The 19,445-nt window shown below is 36.1% G+C and overlaps 1 protein-coding gene across 1 annotated transcript in view; it reads right to left on the bottom strand.

Moving 5' to 3' along the window:
* Positions 1–4,591: 4,591 nt before the first annotated feature.
* LOC149838850 (uncharacterized) overlaps positions 4,592–19,445 on the bottom strand; it is a 42,458-nt gene continuing 27,604 nt past the window's right edge. Inside the window, exons 9-14 of the mRNA XM_090006837.1 lie at positions 15,090–15,141; positions 12,709–13,346; positions 6,322–6,528; positions 6,116–6,236; positions 5,109–5,202; positions 4,592–4,934 (exon numbers count right to left, since the gene is read on the bottom strand). Of these exons, the coding sequence (XP_089862963.1) occupies positions 5,131–5,202; positions 6,116–6,236; positions 6,322–6,528; positions 12,709–13,346; positions 15,090–15,141 (1,090 nt within the window). The 3' untranslated portion in view covers positions 4,592–4,934; positions 5,109–5,130. The remainder of the gene's footprint in view (positions 4,935–5,108; positions 5,203–6,115; positions 6,237–6,321; positions 6,529–12,708; positions 13,347–15,089; positions 15,142–19,445) is intronic.

Raw genomic sequence — 19,445 nt, 5'->3', positions numbered from 1 at the left:
TACAAAAAAGCCACCTAAGCTATCAGATATTAAGAAAAGCTCGTTAACGTTTCCGTTTTTGCAGTTGACTGCCTACTATTCTATGTTATGCTTCAAAGACTTGCTTGGCCCTAAATTCAGTTGACATTTGTTTGGTCCAAACAGTAGAATAAAATGCCTTCGTTGTGAATTTGTATAACAAATGACCATTAAATGAAACAAAACGATTTGTTAGAAAAATGAAAAAATTGTAATTGTATACTGGATATATATTTGCTACAATAGTTTGTATATATACAAACGGCTTGCTAAATCCTATGCTTTTATTTTATGTTTTTCAGTGAATCTGACCCATGGATGTGATTTACATGTGTTATTTAGTGGGGATTAGCATTTGGATCGCAGGATTCTAACACTAAAGTAGGTTTTTCAGGTGATTGAAAATTCAATGGTTGTAAATATATTGAACTTTTTCTTACTCATAAAATGTTTTTTTCATTGTAAAAACATGATCGAAAAGTCAATTATCACTTAATCTAAGTATGCTGAAAACATCTATGACATCAGATTGAGACAAAACATTGTTTTTTTTTTATATTTACCGGGAAAAAATGCCACTACGACCAAAGACCTAACCGCGCTGGCTCTGCCTATCGTACTTAGGATCATTGTCCTAGCAGAGTAAAACTCAGTGGGCTTACCCCTCGGCCACAGGGAAGGCAAAACTTGCATCATTATATACCAGCTAGATCATACCCACAAACGTTTGTAGCAATTATTATGTCATTTATATAGCTCAGGCAGGTACTTCAAAATAAAAAAAAAAAAGTGGTTTTCCCTAAAAAATTAAAATAAAATTGTGGTTAGATGCAACAACCAAAATGTAGGCGGTTTTTTTTGTAAGCAACCCCTACCGTCTGAATATTGTAGAGAGATAGATGACAATGGACCGTTCCGGGTCAGATCCAGAACAGCTAAATCCGTGGGAGAGTCAGATCCGGAATAGCCAAAAATTGCAAAACCTTCATCCGCGATCAAAACCCATTTGCATCCCTACAAGTCTGGGGCCCAATATGGCCATATCCAACCGAATATTGACTAATCAGATTCTGCAAACCTCTCTCGGATCTAGTTGGCTCCTTTCCCTGCAGCTTTAATTGGAGTTCATGTAACAAGGATCCCTAATAGTTTGAGAAGCGGACATAATCCAGAAAATATCATGATACACGTGCTGAATATCACCTACTTTGAAAATATGAAGATATTAACGCTTTTGGAAACACTTTAATTTTTTGTTTTAGTTTTCCCATTATTTTTTTTTATATTTTTAGTTCTTTACATTAGCTGAATTATCATAGAAAAACACAGCATTTCAATTCCACGTGATTTTTCCCATGCAGGGAAAATTAGCAATACAAATATCTGTAACCTATCATAGACAGGGGCGGAGCCACATGGTGGGTAGGGTGGGCACGTGCCCACCCTGCCCAGAAAAAATGCTCAAACGGTGCCCGGACCCGGAGTGGGCATTGCCCCGGGTCGAGATGGGCACCACTCATGCTCGACCCAAATGGGTCATAGCATAGTTGGCAAACTCGTCCGAGTCAAACCGTTGACTCAATAACTCTCGATCCGAGTAGATACCCTAATGATTTCTGATATGAAGTAAAACCAAAAGTTGTCAAAAACCAGTGAAAGCTCAGCATAAACCAATGAAACTCGTCTGAATGGTGAGTTTTTGAAGAATTGTCAGAGTTTTGCATGTTTTCTTATTTTATTTTTTATATGTTTTTATGTATTTTTTATTATTTAAAAATTTTATTTACAAAATATATAAAAAAATCAGAGTCAACGACGTTGACTTGCCTAGTCATAAGTTGGACCCAAACAATTTTTGGCCAAGTCACCCGGTGGGCTAACTATGGGTCAGGGTGACCTCAAGCCAAGTGTGGCGAGTACATACCTCTCTCTCTCTCTCTCTCTCTCTCTCTCTCTCTCTCTCTCTCTCTCTCTCTCTCTCTCTTCCTTTGGCTAGACAATTAGGTTTTTTTTTATTTTTAGTTAGAATAAATTTATGATTTCTTTTACGAATTAAGGTATTTATTTGGACTTTTCTTAATGATATAAATGTTTAATTAAGGATTTTTTTGTGTTCTTTTCTTAAGAATTATATGATAATAGCATGAATGTTTTGATTTTAAGGGTTTTATTTGTTTTTTTAGCATGATGTATGATGCTTGTTAGGGTTTTTATTTTTTAAAGTTTAGTTTTTAAACAGCATAAATGTTGAATTAAGGTTTTAAGATTTTTTGTATATTTTTTAATTAGCAATTAGGCATGTAATGAATGCTTGATTTGAGTTAGAATATTAAGGGTTTTTTTTAATGAACATAAATCTATAAAACTTTCAGAGATTAGGGTATTGGTTAGCATTTTTCCAAATGATGCAAAATGTTTATTTACAATTTTTTGATTTTTTTTGTTATTTCTTTAATTTATATATCATTAAGCAAGATTTTATTAATGAATGGTTGATTTTGGTTATTACTTATTAAACCCCTAAATCTTTGATTTTTTTTAGAATTTAAGTTTTTTATTTGGTTTCTTAAATGCCATGAATATTTAATTAAGCAATTTTGTCTTTTTTATTTCAATTAAACATGATTTACTGGATACATGCATGATTTTGGTTAGAATTTTAGGGGTTTTATTTTTCTTTTTGAATTAACATATATATCTATGAATCATGTTAGAATTTAGGTTTTGATTTGTTTTTTTACTGAACATTTGTGCCCACCCTAGTTTAGGTTCCTGGCTCTGCCCCTTCTCATGGCCCCCGTTAGGCATTAAAGACATTGATATTCAAATAGCTTCAAGTCTAATGGGTTTGCTTATTGCCTTTGCAATTCAGGAATGGAATGAGGCTTTTGTTGCGACTGGTGGAAAATATCAGATTTTCTATTCCCTGAGCTACAAGTAATTTAAGAGGCCTTAGAACTCATTGATTATGAGCCAAGCAATATAACTATTTCTACTAAACCTAAGATGGAGGTCATGGCTACGTGATCTAGTGGAAGGCCGCCGGCATATTAGTTCCAGCTATCCTAGACTTGCTGTCTACATCCTGTTTGCTTTGTAACTGGTTGCAATACTTGTATAGCGCTCTCTCTTGCTTTACCATGTTATTTTTCAAGGAGACCGTGTAATCTGACATCAGAGGCCACCGGATTGGGTCTATTGAATTTCTTTTGTCAAGGGAGAGGGCTCTTGTTCCCCCAGCTCTGCTATGGAAAAACACTGAAATTTGAGGACAACACATTCATCAAATTGGCAGTTTCCTAATTTCTAATCTTCAATTAGGAAACTTTAAATTTCCCTTTGGGGTTCGAACCTGAGACCCGTGAATTAAGAGTGATACCCTACCCCCAACAGCATCTTCTTTTGGGTATATATTCCATACAGTCAATTGTAGGTAAATCTAATTCAAATCTCGGACTAGATCTAACCTTGTAGATATCTTCAGCATGCTCAATTTAATGAGAAACGACCCTTGGGTCATGTTTTTTTAGTAGGAAAAATAAATGCATTTATAACCGTAGTTTCTTGCATCACCATGAAATCATATACACAGATCCCATACTGATAATTCAAAAGCTGGTTCCCACTAAAAACAGCATGTAAACCACATATTTAAGGGTTTACTATCAGATTATTATTTATTCTTTGCCCTATTTTGTCATACGCAAAAAAAACTTTTTAATAACTGATAGAAATGGATTTATCTATAGGAAAAGCATTTACCGCTGCCCCAATAACAAAAAATATTTCATTTACTATCAATTTTAATAGTTCTTTTTATCATTGCCCACTGCTTTGGCAATAAAGAAAATGTCCAGAGTAAGTGTTAAATGTTTGTTGGAAAAAAGAAAATGGAAAAAAAGGGCAAATGACTTCGCAATATGGATTTGAATAATATGAAATTAGGCTTCAAAGAGCCTTCACCCCTGCATATGATGACAATGCAGTAGTTGTCATTGATCAAGAATGAAATCCAAAAGGCACTCGAGTTTTTGGTTTGATTGCTAGTGAATTGAGACAGTTAAATTTCACTAAGATGGTCTCATTAGCTCCAGAAGTATTATAAATAATGAATGGTAGTAGATGAGACAATGGTATGGTAGCGTCTTTGAAATGGATCAATTAGTAGATTATGTCTCAGGCATATACCTTTAATGAAAAAAGAAAAAAGGAGAAACATGTTGATTATATCAAAGCAAAAAAAAATGATAGTTCGTCATGGGTAGAGACACTATTGCCGATATAATAACTTATATAAGAAATGCTGACATGGATAAAAAAGGAACGGTTCGAATAGCATCCACAAATATTACCGAAAACATTGTTAAAATACTTCTACGCGAGGGTTTTATCAAAAATGTTAGGAAGCATTGGGAAAACAACAAATATTTCTTGGTTTTAACCTTACGACATAGAAGCAATAGGAAAGGAGCATATACACATCTTGCATGCGCTCATGAAGCACTGTATGTACAATCTGCTCACAGAATGCTATGACCGACGGAGCAGAGTCCTAGAATTTACACAAAATGGATGATCACTAAAATTATTCACTTAAAATTTTAGTTTCACCTCAACATATACAATTCCGATGGAAAAAGATAAAAGGAAAAATTCAAACAATTTTATACATTCTGCTGTTAAATTATATGACCAAACAGAAACTCCAGGCATGACACCACAAAAATCTACAACTAAAAAAGTTAAAAGAGGTTCTTCAGGAACAAGTATAGAAGGGAAATCATTTCAATATCGCCACACAAGAACCATAATGTTAGATAATTGGAACCTGAACGGAGCCGTATGCACATCACTGTAGTCCAAAAACTAGTGTTGCCTTTTTTGAGCAGCGAAAGACTGGAAGTACAAAACCCACCCTGGAAAAAGGAAAGCTTTTTAGGGCCAGTGGAAGACCAAGGAACAAAATAAGCATACATCAACACGTGTGATCGATGCATGCAACTGTGTCAATTGCAATCAAGGCAATACACAGCCATGCATGCACCAAATGGAAAAAGTAGAAAACAGATGATAAAGACGAAAGAACCAACTCCATTAGTAACAGGGAAATGTTTATGGTGGTTTCCCATCGCCTGGTTTCAACTTCCAAGCATTTCCTTCTGAGAAACAGAGTTCATTCATGACCTGTCAAAAAATAAAATAAAATAAATTAAGAGGGAAGAGAAAAAGAAATAGAAGGATTCAATCAAAGATCATTTAGTGATGAAAAAACATGTACAGGACAAAGAACCTAAAACAGCAATCATGACTAATCTACAGGACAAACACTTTAATCTTTGGTCTAAACGTATGAAGTACGTCCAAACAATGTGTGAATCATCACTCAACAGATGGTAAATTGAAAAATACCAACCAAAAAGGAATATCCAAACGAACTCTAGCAACCAAGAGCATGATAAAACACTGATAATTTACAGATACAGCCACATAAATATTGTGAAGAAAAACTTCTCAAAACAACTTGTGGCTGACAAGAAAGCCACCTCTTGATAAGACCAGAAAACACTCAAAGCAGAATCATGTGAACTTAGCACAAATTTCAATTATGCTGTGGTGAGTAGTCTTGGTTGCCTACATAAACAGTATCATCAGCAACATTCTGGATACACAAGTATTTGGAACTTTAGAAGAATAGTAAAAAACTCAGAAAGCATAAAAGATAAGAGTAAAGAAATAGGACCAAATGTTGACAAACAGAAATATTGAATAAATGCAAACTTAGCACGAGTATCTTCAGTAACCATGCGGATACACAAGTATTTGGAACTTTAGAAGAATAGTAGAAAACTCAGAAAGCATAAAAGATAAGAGTGAAGAAATAGGACCAAATGTTGACAAAACAGAAATTTTGAATAAATCCAATGTGCCTGAACCCTTGTGTGTGTAGTCAATTCCTAGCAAATGGATCATGCTGAACACATCTACAGAGTCAGATTTGCAAAAAAAAAGTATCAGAAATGCATAGTTCACACTCTAGTTCTCATATTCTAATGTGATAATCCATGCTTATGCATGCACATGTTCTAATAATACTAGCCTTGTTATATGTAGGATTCGGAACATCCACTTTGCGATGCATTTTGAAAGCTTCAAGTGTTTCTATCCTCTTTAGTTTAGCATTGGGTCCCCTGGCACGTAAGAGATTGATAACAAAAGTCCTGCCCAAAAAACAAGGTAGAGAATGAAAACAAGAACAATACCAAACAAACAAAAAAATACAAAAGAAATAAGATTGATAGTAACCTAAATTCATCACATGGATCATTTAGTGATTTCAAAACATAGACACCATGGATTTCAACAGCAATTTCACTTAGCACAGACTGCAGTTCAGAATTGGGTGCAGATGAGGCACCATGGGCAGCAGCAACCACTAGCTTAGGATTATGTTTAGGATGGGTTGCTTTGGAAACAGCCATTTCTCGCAATCCCTGTCGAACCATCTGCAAGCTGTAAAGTGAAAGAAAAAGATTAATGAAAGCAGTATTAGAGAAAACATGAAGAGAAAGAATAAGAAAAGATAATAACTTAATGCATGTGCAAGATTGAACCTGCTAGAAACACACAAGGCACCCAGCCTGTTATAATAATGTCAAGCACAATATATTTATGAAATCAATTTGTCGCTTTTACCCCTACTCACAGGTCGTACAGGGTGACTATATTTGGTCATATTGTAATGAAGTGCCGGATGAAGTCTCCAAGAGCAAAACAAGAGAGCACGCACATACACAAATAGCCACTAATGGGCAAAAGAACAACACAACCACTTAAAGTGGTAAGGCACCCAAAAGAAGAGGAAAAATATATATTCCACTCAAAAGGCTTCAAAGAAGCATACTTTACAATGGGGAGAGACCCCTTTATTTATAGACAAAAGAGGAGGCCTTGGAAGGGCTCCTAGAGGGACGTTGGAGCCCTTCCAACGGTCATAAATATGACTGTTGGATGCTCCAACGTCCCCCTAGGTGGGGCCCATTCCAAGGAGGAAAAGGAAAAGAATAAAGAAAATAAAAAAGAAAGAAAAAAAGGAAATAAAAGAAAAGGAGAAAAAATACAATATGCGATAAGAAGTAAAAAGACTGTTTTACCCCTATATGGGTCTATTTACAAAAGATATAAATATATATATATTTATATATGTAGATAGACACATAGACATAAATATAATTAATATATATATGTGTATGTGTCGTGATCTATATATATAAATATATATATGTACAACATATTTTAACACCCCCCCCTCAAACACACGGTGAGATCACCGAGAGTTTGCTAAGGAGAAAGAAGAAACGAGGCGATGGCAAAGCTTTGGTGAAGAAGTCCGCCAACTGGTACTCGGTTGGAACATAAGGCAATTGAATGGTGCCTCGTAGGAACTCATCACGAACATAATGGCAATCCATCTCAATGTGTTTTGTTCTTTCATGAAAGGTGTGATTGCTGGCAATGTAGATAGAGCTCTTGTTGTCGCAGCACAGCTTTGAGGGAGTTGAGAATGAGACTCCCATATCTTTAAGCAAACTTCTTAACCATACGATCTCCGTGGTGGTAGTGGCCATCGCACGATACTCTGCTTCAGTAGAAGAGAGTGAAACTTTCTGTTGCTTCTTACACCTCCAAGAGATAAGTGACTCTCCAAGAAACACACAATACCCTGTGGTAGAAATACGATCATCGGGGTTACCACCCCAATCAGAGTCAGTATAAGCAAGTAAAGTAAGAGGTGAAGAAGAGGGTAAGAATAATCCTTTTGTTATGGTGCCTTTCAGATATCTGATAATTCTCATGACAGCAGCCATGTGAATGGTGGAGGGAGCAGTCTGAAATTGACTTGCACTATGAACTGCATGAGAAATATCGGGCCTAGTGATGGATAAGTATGTGAGCGACCCAATCAATTGACGATAAGGTGTGGAATCAGCTAAAGGAGTGCCATCACTAGCTCTCATCTTGGCATTGATTATTTCTGGCGTCTCCACCTTGTCATCAGTCAGTCCAGATCTGTCAATAATGTCGGAGGCAAGCTTCATCTGAGAGAGGACATACCCTTTGGGAGAGTATGCAACTTCAATACCTAAAAAATATCTTAGATAACCAAGATCAGACATATCAAAATTTTCTTTGAGAATATTCTTAATAAGGTTAATACCTCTCTTATCATTACCTGTGATAATCATGTCATCAACATATAATAATAGAATTGTAATGTGATCATTAGAATTTTTAACAAACAAAGCAGTATCAGTATAACATGAGGAGAAACCATTATCAAGAACTACTTTGCTAAAAAGATCATACCAAGCTTTAGGTGCTTGTTTAAGACCATAGAGAGCTTTATTTAACTTTAAAATATTTCCTTTACCAATTTCAAGACCTGGCGGAGGATCCATAAGCACTTCTTCATATAAATTTCCATTTAAAAAAGCGTTTTTAACGTCTAGTTGATATATAGGCCATTGTTTAATGGAGGCTAAGGCAATTAAAGTTCTCACACTAGTCATCCTAGCTATGGGAGCAAAGGTTTCCTCATAATCAATTTCATATTGTTGGGCATATCCTTTTGCAACCACACGAGCCTTGTATCTCTCAAGAGATCCATCACACTTGGTTTTAACTTTATATACCCATCTACACCCAATTGCCTTTTTTCCTGATGGTTGGGGAATAATACTCCAAGTTTGAGCTTTGTTAAGAGCCTCTAATTCAACTTTCATTGCTTCAATCCAATGTGGATGATCTTTAGCTTCTTTAAAGGAAGTAGGCTCATGATATGAATGAATTAACATGAGACAAGCCCTATAATTAGGTGAGAAAGATTCATAAGATACAAATTTTTGTGGAGGTCTACTATTACGAGAAGATCTCCTAGGTGCATTAATAGGTTCTTCTAATGAGAGATCTTGAGAATATCTTTCAAGAGCAGGTTGATGTTCAATTCCTGACCGCCGGGTATATACATTCATTTCATTAAGATTCTCAACTTGAGAATCATTACCATGCTGAAGTATATCATTATGATGGGAGATGCCATCACAAGTATTATCGCAAGTACTTGCATCTGGTGTTTCAATTCTAGGAGCAAGATCAAATAGGAAGGAATAGTCAAGGTTTTCTCTAGATGTGTGAACATCAAATCCATTTTGTTCTTCAAGAAAATTTACATTTCTTGATATATAGAGTTTATTATTTCGAGTGTCATAGCATCTATAACCTTTTTTATTTTCACCATATCCAATGAATGCACATTCAATAGCTTTAGGTGATAGTTTATCTTGTCCTTGAACAAGCACAAAACATTTACATCCAAATATCCTTAATCTATTAAAATCTGGAGTAATTTTGAATAATTTTTCAAAAGGTGATACATTTTTTAAAGAAGCAGAGGGCATACGATTGATTAAATATGTTGCGGTAAGAAGAGCTTCGGCCCAAAAGTTTTTAGGAACATTTTTAGAAACAAGAAGTGTTCTTGTAGTTTCAATTAAATGTCTATGTTTTCTTTCCGCAAGACCATTTTGTTGTGGGGTTTTAGGACAAGATCGTTGATGTAAAATTCCATTTGTTTTGAAATAATTTTGAAAATCTTTAGACATGTATTCTCCTCCAGAGTCGGATCTAAATATAGCTATATTGTTTTGAAATTGGTTTTGAATAAGAATATGAAATTCTTTAAAATTATTAAAGACATCGGATTTATTTTTAATAATGTATACCCATGTATATCTAGTAAAGTCATCAACAAAACTAACATAGTAAGAGTAGCCTCCCTTGGACAGAACGGGTGCCGGTCCCCATACATCGGAATGCACAAGTTCAAAAGGTCTTTTTGACACAAAATTACTATGAGAATACGGAAGCGAATGAATTTTTCCAAGGATACAATCATTGCATGTGAATGTATTTGTATTACAAAATTTTTCCAAAAAAGGAAAGAGATATAATTTAGAAACACTAGGATGTCCAAGTCTTTTATGCCAAGTCTCAATATCTTTGGATTGAACATGATTACAAAATGATTTGGTTGGCAATGACAAAAAATCCATATAATAAAGATCCCCTCTTCTATGGCCTTGCCCAATCCGCTTCCCGGACCGGAGATCCTGCACATAGCAATGGGTAGGTGAAAAAGTGGCATTACATTCAAAATCGGTAATTTGGGAAACGGAAAATAGATTTAAATTAAGTTTTGGAATAATTCGAATTTTGGGAACAAAAAATTCTTTGTTTTCATTATAAGTTTTCTCAAGATTCCCAATGCCTTCAACATCCAAGAATGTTCCATCGGCAGTGGAGACAAAAGATTTAAATTTGTTGAGACTTGTTTTTGATAAGAGTGATGCATTCGGAGTCATATGAAAGGAGGCACCCGAATCAAGAATCCAAGAGGTCATACCTGGGAAGGAGGAGATAGCGGCGCCGGAAGTGGATGGTGTAGAAGAAAACTGAGAGGAGCTCATCTTCATGAATTGTTGAAGAGTTTCGGTAAGATGAGCAAGAGACTCTTTTATGTCACCACCTTTCTTTGAGTCTTCATTTGGAGGAGCTTCACCAACGGAGGCCACCTTCTTTTTAAATCTTGGGCAATCTGGACGAATATGGCCCGGTTCATTACAATTATGGCAAATGATTTTCCTTCCTCCACCACCATTATTTTTGAAGAAATGAGGTGGTTTGTATGGCCTTACATTGTTGCCGGGTCTAGATACGGCATGAACTTCATCAACATCTCGTTTTAATGCCAAACGAGTCTCTTCTTGACATAAGTCGGCCAAAATATCACTTAGAGGAGTAGAAGCCCTATGGAGAAGGGATCCTCTAAGTTGCTCAAATTCGGGGCGAAGCCCATGAATAAATTGGAAAAATCTTTCTTTTTCCATTTGCTCTTGCCTCATAGCAATAGCACTACCCTCTCATTGGGGTTCGAGAAGGACAAGTTCATCCCATAAAGAGGATAGGGCACTATAGTAGTCCCTAATACTCATATCACCTTGTTTAGTAGCTCTTACATTTTCTTGTAGGAAGAAATGCCTAGCAAGGTCTCTTTGAGTGTACATGCCTTTCATAAAGAACCAAGCTTCATTAGCCTTCTTGAATTTGGCGAGATTTGCACAAATCTTTAATTCAACATTGTTCATGAACCATGCTAAAATTTTAGCATGCTCACTTTCCCAATCTTCTAATTTAGAAGAGTAATCAAGAATAGCCTTCTCTTTTTCCTCTTCGTTCAATGCTTTTTCCTCATTACCTTCAAACTTAGTCAACTTCAATTGTGGTTCCGGAATGGTTCCACATACATAACCCCAAAGTTTTTTACCTTTGAGATTGTTTTCCATGGCGGCCGCCCACATGCGATAATTGGTCCCATCCAATTTGAATGAGAGGTCGATTTTTGCATCCTTGTTGGCCATTTGTAGAAGAGGAATATAAATGCACGAAAGAGAAGGATATTACTTGTCAAAAGAAGATCCGATGAAGCTTTATCAACCAAGGCTCTGATACCATGTAATGAAGTGCCGGATGAAGTCTCCAAGAGCAAAACAAGAGAGCACGCACATACACAAATAGCCACTAATGGGCAAAAGAACAACACAACCACTTAAAGTGGTAAGGCACCCAAAAGAAGAGGAAAAATATATATTCCACTCAAAAGGCTTCAAAGAAGCATACTTTACAATGGGGAGAGACCCCTTTATTTATAGACAAAAGAGGAGGCCTTGGAAGGGCTCCTAGAGGGACGTTGGAGCCCTTCCAACGGTCATAAATATGACCGTTGGATGCTCCAACGTCCCCCTAGGTGGGGCCCATTCCAAGGAGGAAAAGGAAAAGAATAAAGAAAATAAAAAAGAAAGAAAAAAAGGAAATAAAAGAAAAGGAGAAAAAATACAATATGTGATAAGAAGTAAAAAGACTGTTTTACCCCTATATGGGTCTATTTACAAAAGATATAAATATATATATATATTTATATATGTAGATAGACACATAGACATATATATAATTAATATATATATGTGTATGTGTCATGATCTATATATATAAATATATATATGTACAACATATTTTAACACATATATGTATGTGGGCACTTTCTGTACAACTAGATAGGACCCACATTGTATTAGATACATTGGCTTCCTTCAAACATACAAAAAGACACACAAATTCGGACCTTGATAAGATCTTGAAATTTATGAAGCATTTGGAGTAAATAATCTAACATTTTGAGGACATAACTATAAATACTTTTATATACTTCCTTTGTTACATTTTATGGACTATAATTTCTAAATCATGAAGCAAAAAATCAGAAAGTGCACCGTAATGTGTTGGAAAGGTCTAAGATACAAAACCCTCGTATACACAAGATAGTATCACGATACATGGAAAGGAAAATTTTCAAAAAAATTAAACTATTTTTAAAATTTCATGCTTAAAATTCTTAACTTTTTTAAATATAAATAAAAACCCCAAAAGTAGTTGGACACAATGTATTTTGGAAATTTATTCACAGTTGTTGTATCATGTAAAGCATGCTATCAGGGAAATACTAAAGCAGGAAAATAAACATGGTAGGCAAAAAATCCTTGAGAGAGAGAGCACCACAGATGATAAACTGGGTAGTACCTGCAAACATTGTACTTGCGGAAAACCTCTTGAAGTACTTTGGGAAGGGTTTCTCGAACTTCCTCTGACATGGTACTTTTCTCAGAGGTGAGCTTGCCACCCTGACCTTGTCCTACATGCTGCTCAGGTTTGTTGGATGATAGTAGCTTATTGGCCTGACTAGCAACACTTTTCCTTGAAGCAACCGGTGGATTCACAGCATTGCTTTTGGTAAAGCTGGACAAGGATGCCAGTATATCTTTATGGGAGGCTGACCATGCTTGATCTTGTTCCTTCACAACCTCAGGATGGTTTTCAATGAATGATCTATCGGTTGGTTTATTCAACACCCAAGAGTCACTCCCAGGCCTTTGAAGAGCCAGAGGTGCCAAGATCATTTTCAGCTTCCCACTATAATCATTTATATTCTTTAGTATATTTTTTAGATGCTCATGTTGAACTGCTCTATTCTTGTGGAACATGAGAAGAATGTAATCTCTAAGAGCACCCAATACACCTTCATACCGAAATTTACTTTTCGGAACCCACAAACCCTGTACTAGATGTGCATTCTGTTGAAGCACCTGAAGAACATCTTGTTCTGTAGAACCAGGAGCAAGCCGCATGATATCTGCAAATCGACTGACTTGAGTATGCCCCTGTAAAGAAGCAAAATGATCAAGAGATTTTAAAAAGTTAGTTGTATAAATTAATGAAAGACACCTGTTCAAAATAATAAATGACACATGTTCTACCTCTACTTACGTGTGAATCCACATTTAAGTTAACACTTGAAAGGTCATTGAATGCAATATGTATAGAGATGCCGCCGCTGTATGGGTGGGTATGGGGTATGTCACGAGTATGGAGTATAAAACATGCACATTTTTAAAAAGATGTGTGTGTGTGGAATGCAATCTGTATAGAGATGTGGCAGCTGTAGTGGGTGGGTATGGGGCATGTCACGAGTATGGAGAATACAACATGCACAATTGCACATAGAAAAATGCACAGTGCTACATCTTACAAAATCCTCTACAAATGAAGTTATAAGCTATCAATGATGAAACTAAGAATCTAAGATATATTATAGATATACAGCTATCTAATAATTAATAATCAACAAATTCTCCTAAAAAAAGTTAATAATCAACAAATATATTGTTAACATTGGACACTCTTGAGTCTGGATCGCATGCATTGACAAAAAGTCGATGGGATCATAAAATGGATTGAAGGAGTTAGTTAAGGAAGAAACCAGGTTGACCAATACCCAAAAGTACCCAGTACTAGTATGCATATTGACAAGCTACGACAATGGGTACAGGGTGCCCATAGAAGTACAATGTCATGCAGTATGGCAGGCTCATATAACCTCAGAAGTTTTGTTCAAGCAAATGACGGCTGGGCACTTAGGTATAGGTGATAGAGGCAAGAGTAAAATACCACAGCAGTGTTGTGAAAAGCAGGCGTAGCGACGCGCTCCACCAAAAACTGAGGCGAGGCGTAGGCCTCAATTTTTTTTTTTGAAAACGTTAAAAAATATTAAAAAAAATCTAAAAATACAAATAAATAAAGAAATGCTTTATTGATGAAATAACAACCAATAAGAAATAGAAAATCTCAAATAAGTACTAAAAAATATAAGATCAACATATAAAAGTAACTAAAAACTGATTACATAACTGAAAAATATATCAGATTCACCAACAAAAGTTAAAATATACTAAGAAATTGATTACATAACTGAAATAACTCGAAAATATATGAGATTAACCTACAAAAGTTAAAATATATGAGATTATTCTAAAAAATATGAGATTAACTTATAAAAGTAACTAAAAAACTGATTACATAACTGGAAAATATATGAGATTAACCAACAAAAGTTAAAATATACTAAGAAACTGATTACATGACTGAAATAACTGGAAAATATATGCGATTAACCTACAAAAGTTAAAATATATGAGATTATTCTAAAAAATATGAGATTAACATATAAAAGTAAGTTACTTTTATATGTTACTTTAAGTAACATATAAAACCTGATTACATAACTGAAAAATATGAGATTAACCTACAAAAATCTTGTTGATTATGTCTTAGAAATCTTATATATATATATATATATAATATTTTATTTTTTGCACCTCACGCCTCAAGGCGAGGTGTGCCTTTTGCGCCTCAAGGCACATCTTTTATAACACTGTACCACAGGGAGAAGAAAGTAATCACCAATCTTACCCATTTGGCATCCCATCAATAACACAAAAGAATCGATGGTCGCTATGACAAGCAATAACAGGTTCCGAACATGTGATACTTCTAGCGAACTTCCACACAATTTTATTGCACATTCAGAACAATAAGCAACAGCAGTAACACGTGAAGATACTAACCGATAAATACCACCTCTCCAACCAACATTCCCAATGAAGTGCATCAATGCCTCTGCAACATATAACAGAAATTTCAAGTTACCAAAAGATGTACATGGATTTGACAAATGATGATCCAGCACAAAAACAAACTCAAAAAAAACTACAGTAATGTGACACATGCATAAAGTTGGCCATGAGGTCATATAGTTCTAGCAAACAACAAGAAAATTCAGCATCAATGCAGCAAGCTGGACCATAGCATCTAATTTCACTTAGCAAGGCAATTAAAAAACAAAATAAAAAACTTACAATATGTTAGAAATCACATTACAAGCAGGCAAGCAGCATAGTGAGAAACTCATTTGAGGATGAAAAAGAAAGAAACATGTTACCAACTTGTTATATCTGTAAGCAGTGTTCAAAATGAAACATATGTTCCTGTCTTTAAGAATAGGCTACTACTAAGGCAGCCAAACAAAAGCAATCACTTTCAACAAGATGATAGGCTGCTGAATGCAAATTAGAGCTTTTATATATCTAAGAGTGTTTCTGTGTGTGTGCATGCACCAGACTGTGCATGAGATTGTGTTATTACAGAAAAGTAGCAATCAAACTTAAATTATTGGATAAACTAGAAATATTGCTCATCATTGAATGTAAATTTGGGTTTCTCAAACTTAACTTTGATTGGATGTGTTTTGTTCTATTGTTTATAAAACATATATAAAAGCATATTTTGTAAATTGTAGAAGACTAAGAAACAAGAGAGAGAGAGAGAGAAAGAGAGAGAGGGAAAGACGTTAAAATAACATTAGGTCTAATCTCCTTTAGTTTAAATAGAGATTAGCCAAAAGAATAAATTTACATTTGGATCACTCATTATTCATAAAATATCAAATCCAGCCTTAAGAATAAATAAACACTAAAGTAGTCAACTTATCTTAACACTCCCCCTCAAGCTGGAGCCTAGATATCAATCATGCTCAGCTTGCTGCAACATTTAGAGAAACTGGACCTGGCAAGAGGCTTTGTAAAAATATCTACAACTTGATCCTTAGAGATTACATGATTGGTAGAGATATGTCCAGCTTGAACCATATCTCGCATGTAGTGGCAATTGACTTCAATATGTTTTGTCCTCTCATGAAATACCGGATTATTGGCTATATATGTGGCTGCCTTGTTATCACACATCATCACCATAGGAGATGAAACCTTTACGAAGATCAGTCAGCACAGTTCGAACCCACATCAATTCAGCTGCCATTTGGGTCATAGCTCTATATTCTAATTAAACACTTGACCTAGCAACCACAATTTGCTTCTTGCTTCTCCAAGAAATTAAGTTACCTCCCACAAATACACAAAATCCTGTGGTAGACTTCCTATCCTCTACAGACCCAACATAATCAGCATCAGAGTAAGCAACTACCTCCATAGTGCCTCCTTTCTTGAATAATAATCTTTTTTTAGAAGATTTTAAGTACCTGAGTATCATCATTGTAGCATTCCAGTGTACCTCAGTCGATTTGTCCATGAATTGACTAACCTTGCTTACAGCCAGAGCAATATTAGTAACTTCCCTACCAATGATCGATAGCTCTTGCTATCAACAGGTTTTGACCCCTCATCCAATAAATGAACTTTGTGATCCATGGGAATATTTGTTGATTTAGCTCCCAACATTCCTGTCTCTTTTAGTATCTTTTAGTAAATCAAGAACATACTTCCGTTGAGACAAAACCACGCCCTCATTGCTCCTGGCCACTTCTATGCCCAGAAAGTATCTAAGGGAACCAAGGACTTTTGTAACAAAATGTTTTTGAAGATGATCCTTCGTAGTTGCAATATCTTTCATGTTATCTCCTGTAAGGATGATGTTATCCACGTATACCACCATAACTACTATGATTGAGTTAGTTTTCTTAATAAATAATGTGTGGTCTGACGCTGACCTACTAAAACCAGACTTTGACATCACCTCAAACAACTTTTAAAACCATGCACGAGGACTTTGCTTTAGACCATATATCGCCTTTTTTAATCTGCACACCTTCTGACACTCTCCCTCAACCTCGAACGCAGGAGGTTGCTGCACGTAGAATGTCTCAGACAGATCCCCATATATGAATGCATTTTTCACATCTAGCTGACACAAACTCCATCCATGGTGAACGGCTACGGAGAGAACAAGACGAATGGTACACATCCGTGCTACTGGAGAAAATGTCTCAAAAAATCAACACCATATATTTGAGTATAACCTTTTGCTACTAACCTGGCCTTGTACCTTTCAATTGAACCATTTGAGTTGTACTTAATGGTATATACTCATTTGCATCCAACAATGTCCGCATCCAATGGGGGATCAACAAGGTCCCATGTCTGTTGAGACAGTAAAGCTTTCATTTCATCTTACATAGCCTGCTTTCACCTGCTATCGAGTACTGCCTTTTGATAACTCAGAGGAATAGTTTCAGCAGATAAGGTTGAAATAAATGCTTTCATCTTATTACCAATTCTGGCATCTAACACAAACTGAGACAGGATATAAGGTACATTGTCGTTTCTCCTTTCGCAGAGCGATTGGCCTGTCATCATCAACAAGAATGACATTGCTATCAGGAGCACTTACTCATGACAAGAAGAAGATGGAGACACTAGAGGAGGTGGAGCTCTACACACATACACCAATGGAGGATTGTGAAACCGTGAGGTAGGTGGAGTTGGATTCGGTAATGGGGGCACCGATTCCAAGAGAAAATGAGGAACAGGAAGTGGAAATGAGTCATCTTGATCAGCTTGCATCCTAGCACCAGTACTAGAGTAATATGGAAGAGACTCCAAGAAAGATACATTCGCACTAACATACTCCCGACGAGAAATCGGATCATAACATCGATACCCCTTTTGATTTTTTGGATAGCCTATAAAAATACACTTAGTGGCTTGAGTTGCAAATTTATCACAGTTAGGTCCAAGTCTGTGCACAAAACAAACGCACCCAAATACCTTAGGCGAAAGAGAGAAGAGAGGTACATTAGGATACAGGATTTGCAAAGGAATTTCATCTTCCATGGATGATGAGGGCATGTGGTTGATCAAATAGCAGGTCGTGGTAACCGCATCAACCCAATATGAAGCAGGGACATTGGATTGAATCATAAAGGTGTGGGCTACATCAAGGAGATGCATGTGTTTTCGCTCAGCCACCCCATTTTGTTGAAAAGTATAGGCACAGGTGATTTGAGGTTGAATGTCATGGTCACGATAAAATTGCAACAGTGCTTTGGTTTTAAACTCAAGGACATTATCAGTGCGAATAATCTTGACAACGGACTCAAACTGAGTTTTTATTTCAATAACCAATGATTTGAGGATACTAGGAACTTCAGATATTTCTTTTATTAAGAACACCCAAGACAACTTAGAAAAATCATCGACAATAACAAGATAATAACGACATTGGGTCCTGGTAGGAATCTTACTAGGACCCCATACATCAGCATGAAAAAGTTCAAAGACTTTATGACTTGACTGACTCTGACTAGAAGGAAACGAACTCCTATGATGCTTGCCCAACTGACATGCTTCACACTGAAATAATGTAGTAGACGAAATTTGAGGAATGACACGACGAAGCTTCGACAATGAAGGGTGTTCGAGACACATAGTAGACTCTATTTTCTTTATAGCCTTCACCAATCTTCTTTCCCGTTAGCAAATCCTGAAAATGACAACACACAGGATCAAATATCACTCTACAATTTAGCTCTTTTATAAGGCAACTAACTGAGAGTAAACTTTGAGGAAATGAAGCAGCATGAAGGACATTATTCAACTGCAAGAAAGAGGATATAGAAACATTTTCCTGACCAACAACAGAGGAGGAACTCCCGTCAGCTAATGAGACACTCTGATGTGCAGTAATAGCCTTTAACTCTGAAAATGTTTTAGAGTTTCCAATAGATGTCTAGATGCACCAGAGTCAATAAACCACTTACTATCATGGGGAGAAAGGTTGTCCCCTGTTGAGTAGGTCACACCAGCTACAGAAGAAGAGGAACTTGAAGGACGATGTGTGACCAGCTCATCATATTCTATACGACTAAAAGTGATAGAATCACTAGGAGAATTGGTTTCATTCTCAACCTCTAGTTTTGTACCATTAGCTTTTGGAACACTTGGCTTCAATGGAGAAAAGGCAGGTCGTCCATGTTTATCCCAGCAACGATCTTCTAAATGTCCTGATTTTCTGCAATAGGTACATTGGAGTTTACCTCTACCTCCCATACCTCTTCCACGACCTCTTCCTCTAACATTCAGAGTATTTCCCCGTCCATAACTAGATGGAACAGCTAAAGCAGATGACTG

The sequence above is a fragment of the Nuphar pumila genome, chromosome 5 (assembly GCF_984573655.1).
Source record: "Nuphar pumila chromosome 5, dmNupPumi1.hap1.1, whole genome shotgun sequence".
Taxonomy (NCBI): domain Eukaryota; kingdom Viridiplantae; phylum Streptophyta; class Magnoliopsida; order Nymphaeales; family Nymphaeaceae; genus Nuphar; species Nuphar pumila.
Note: the sequence above shows the minus strand (reverse complement) of the source record. Positions and strands in the feature narration are given on the sequence as shown.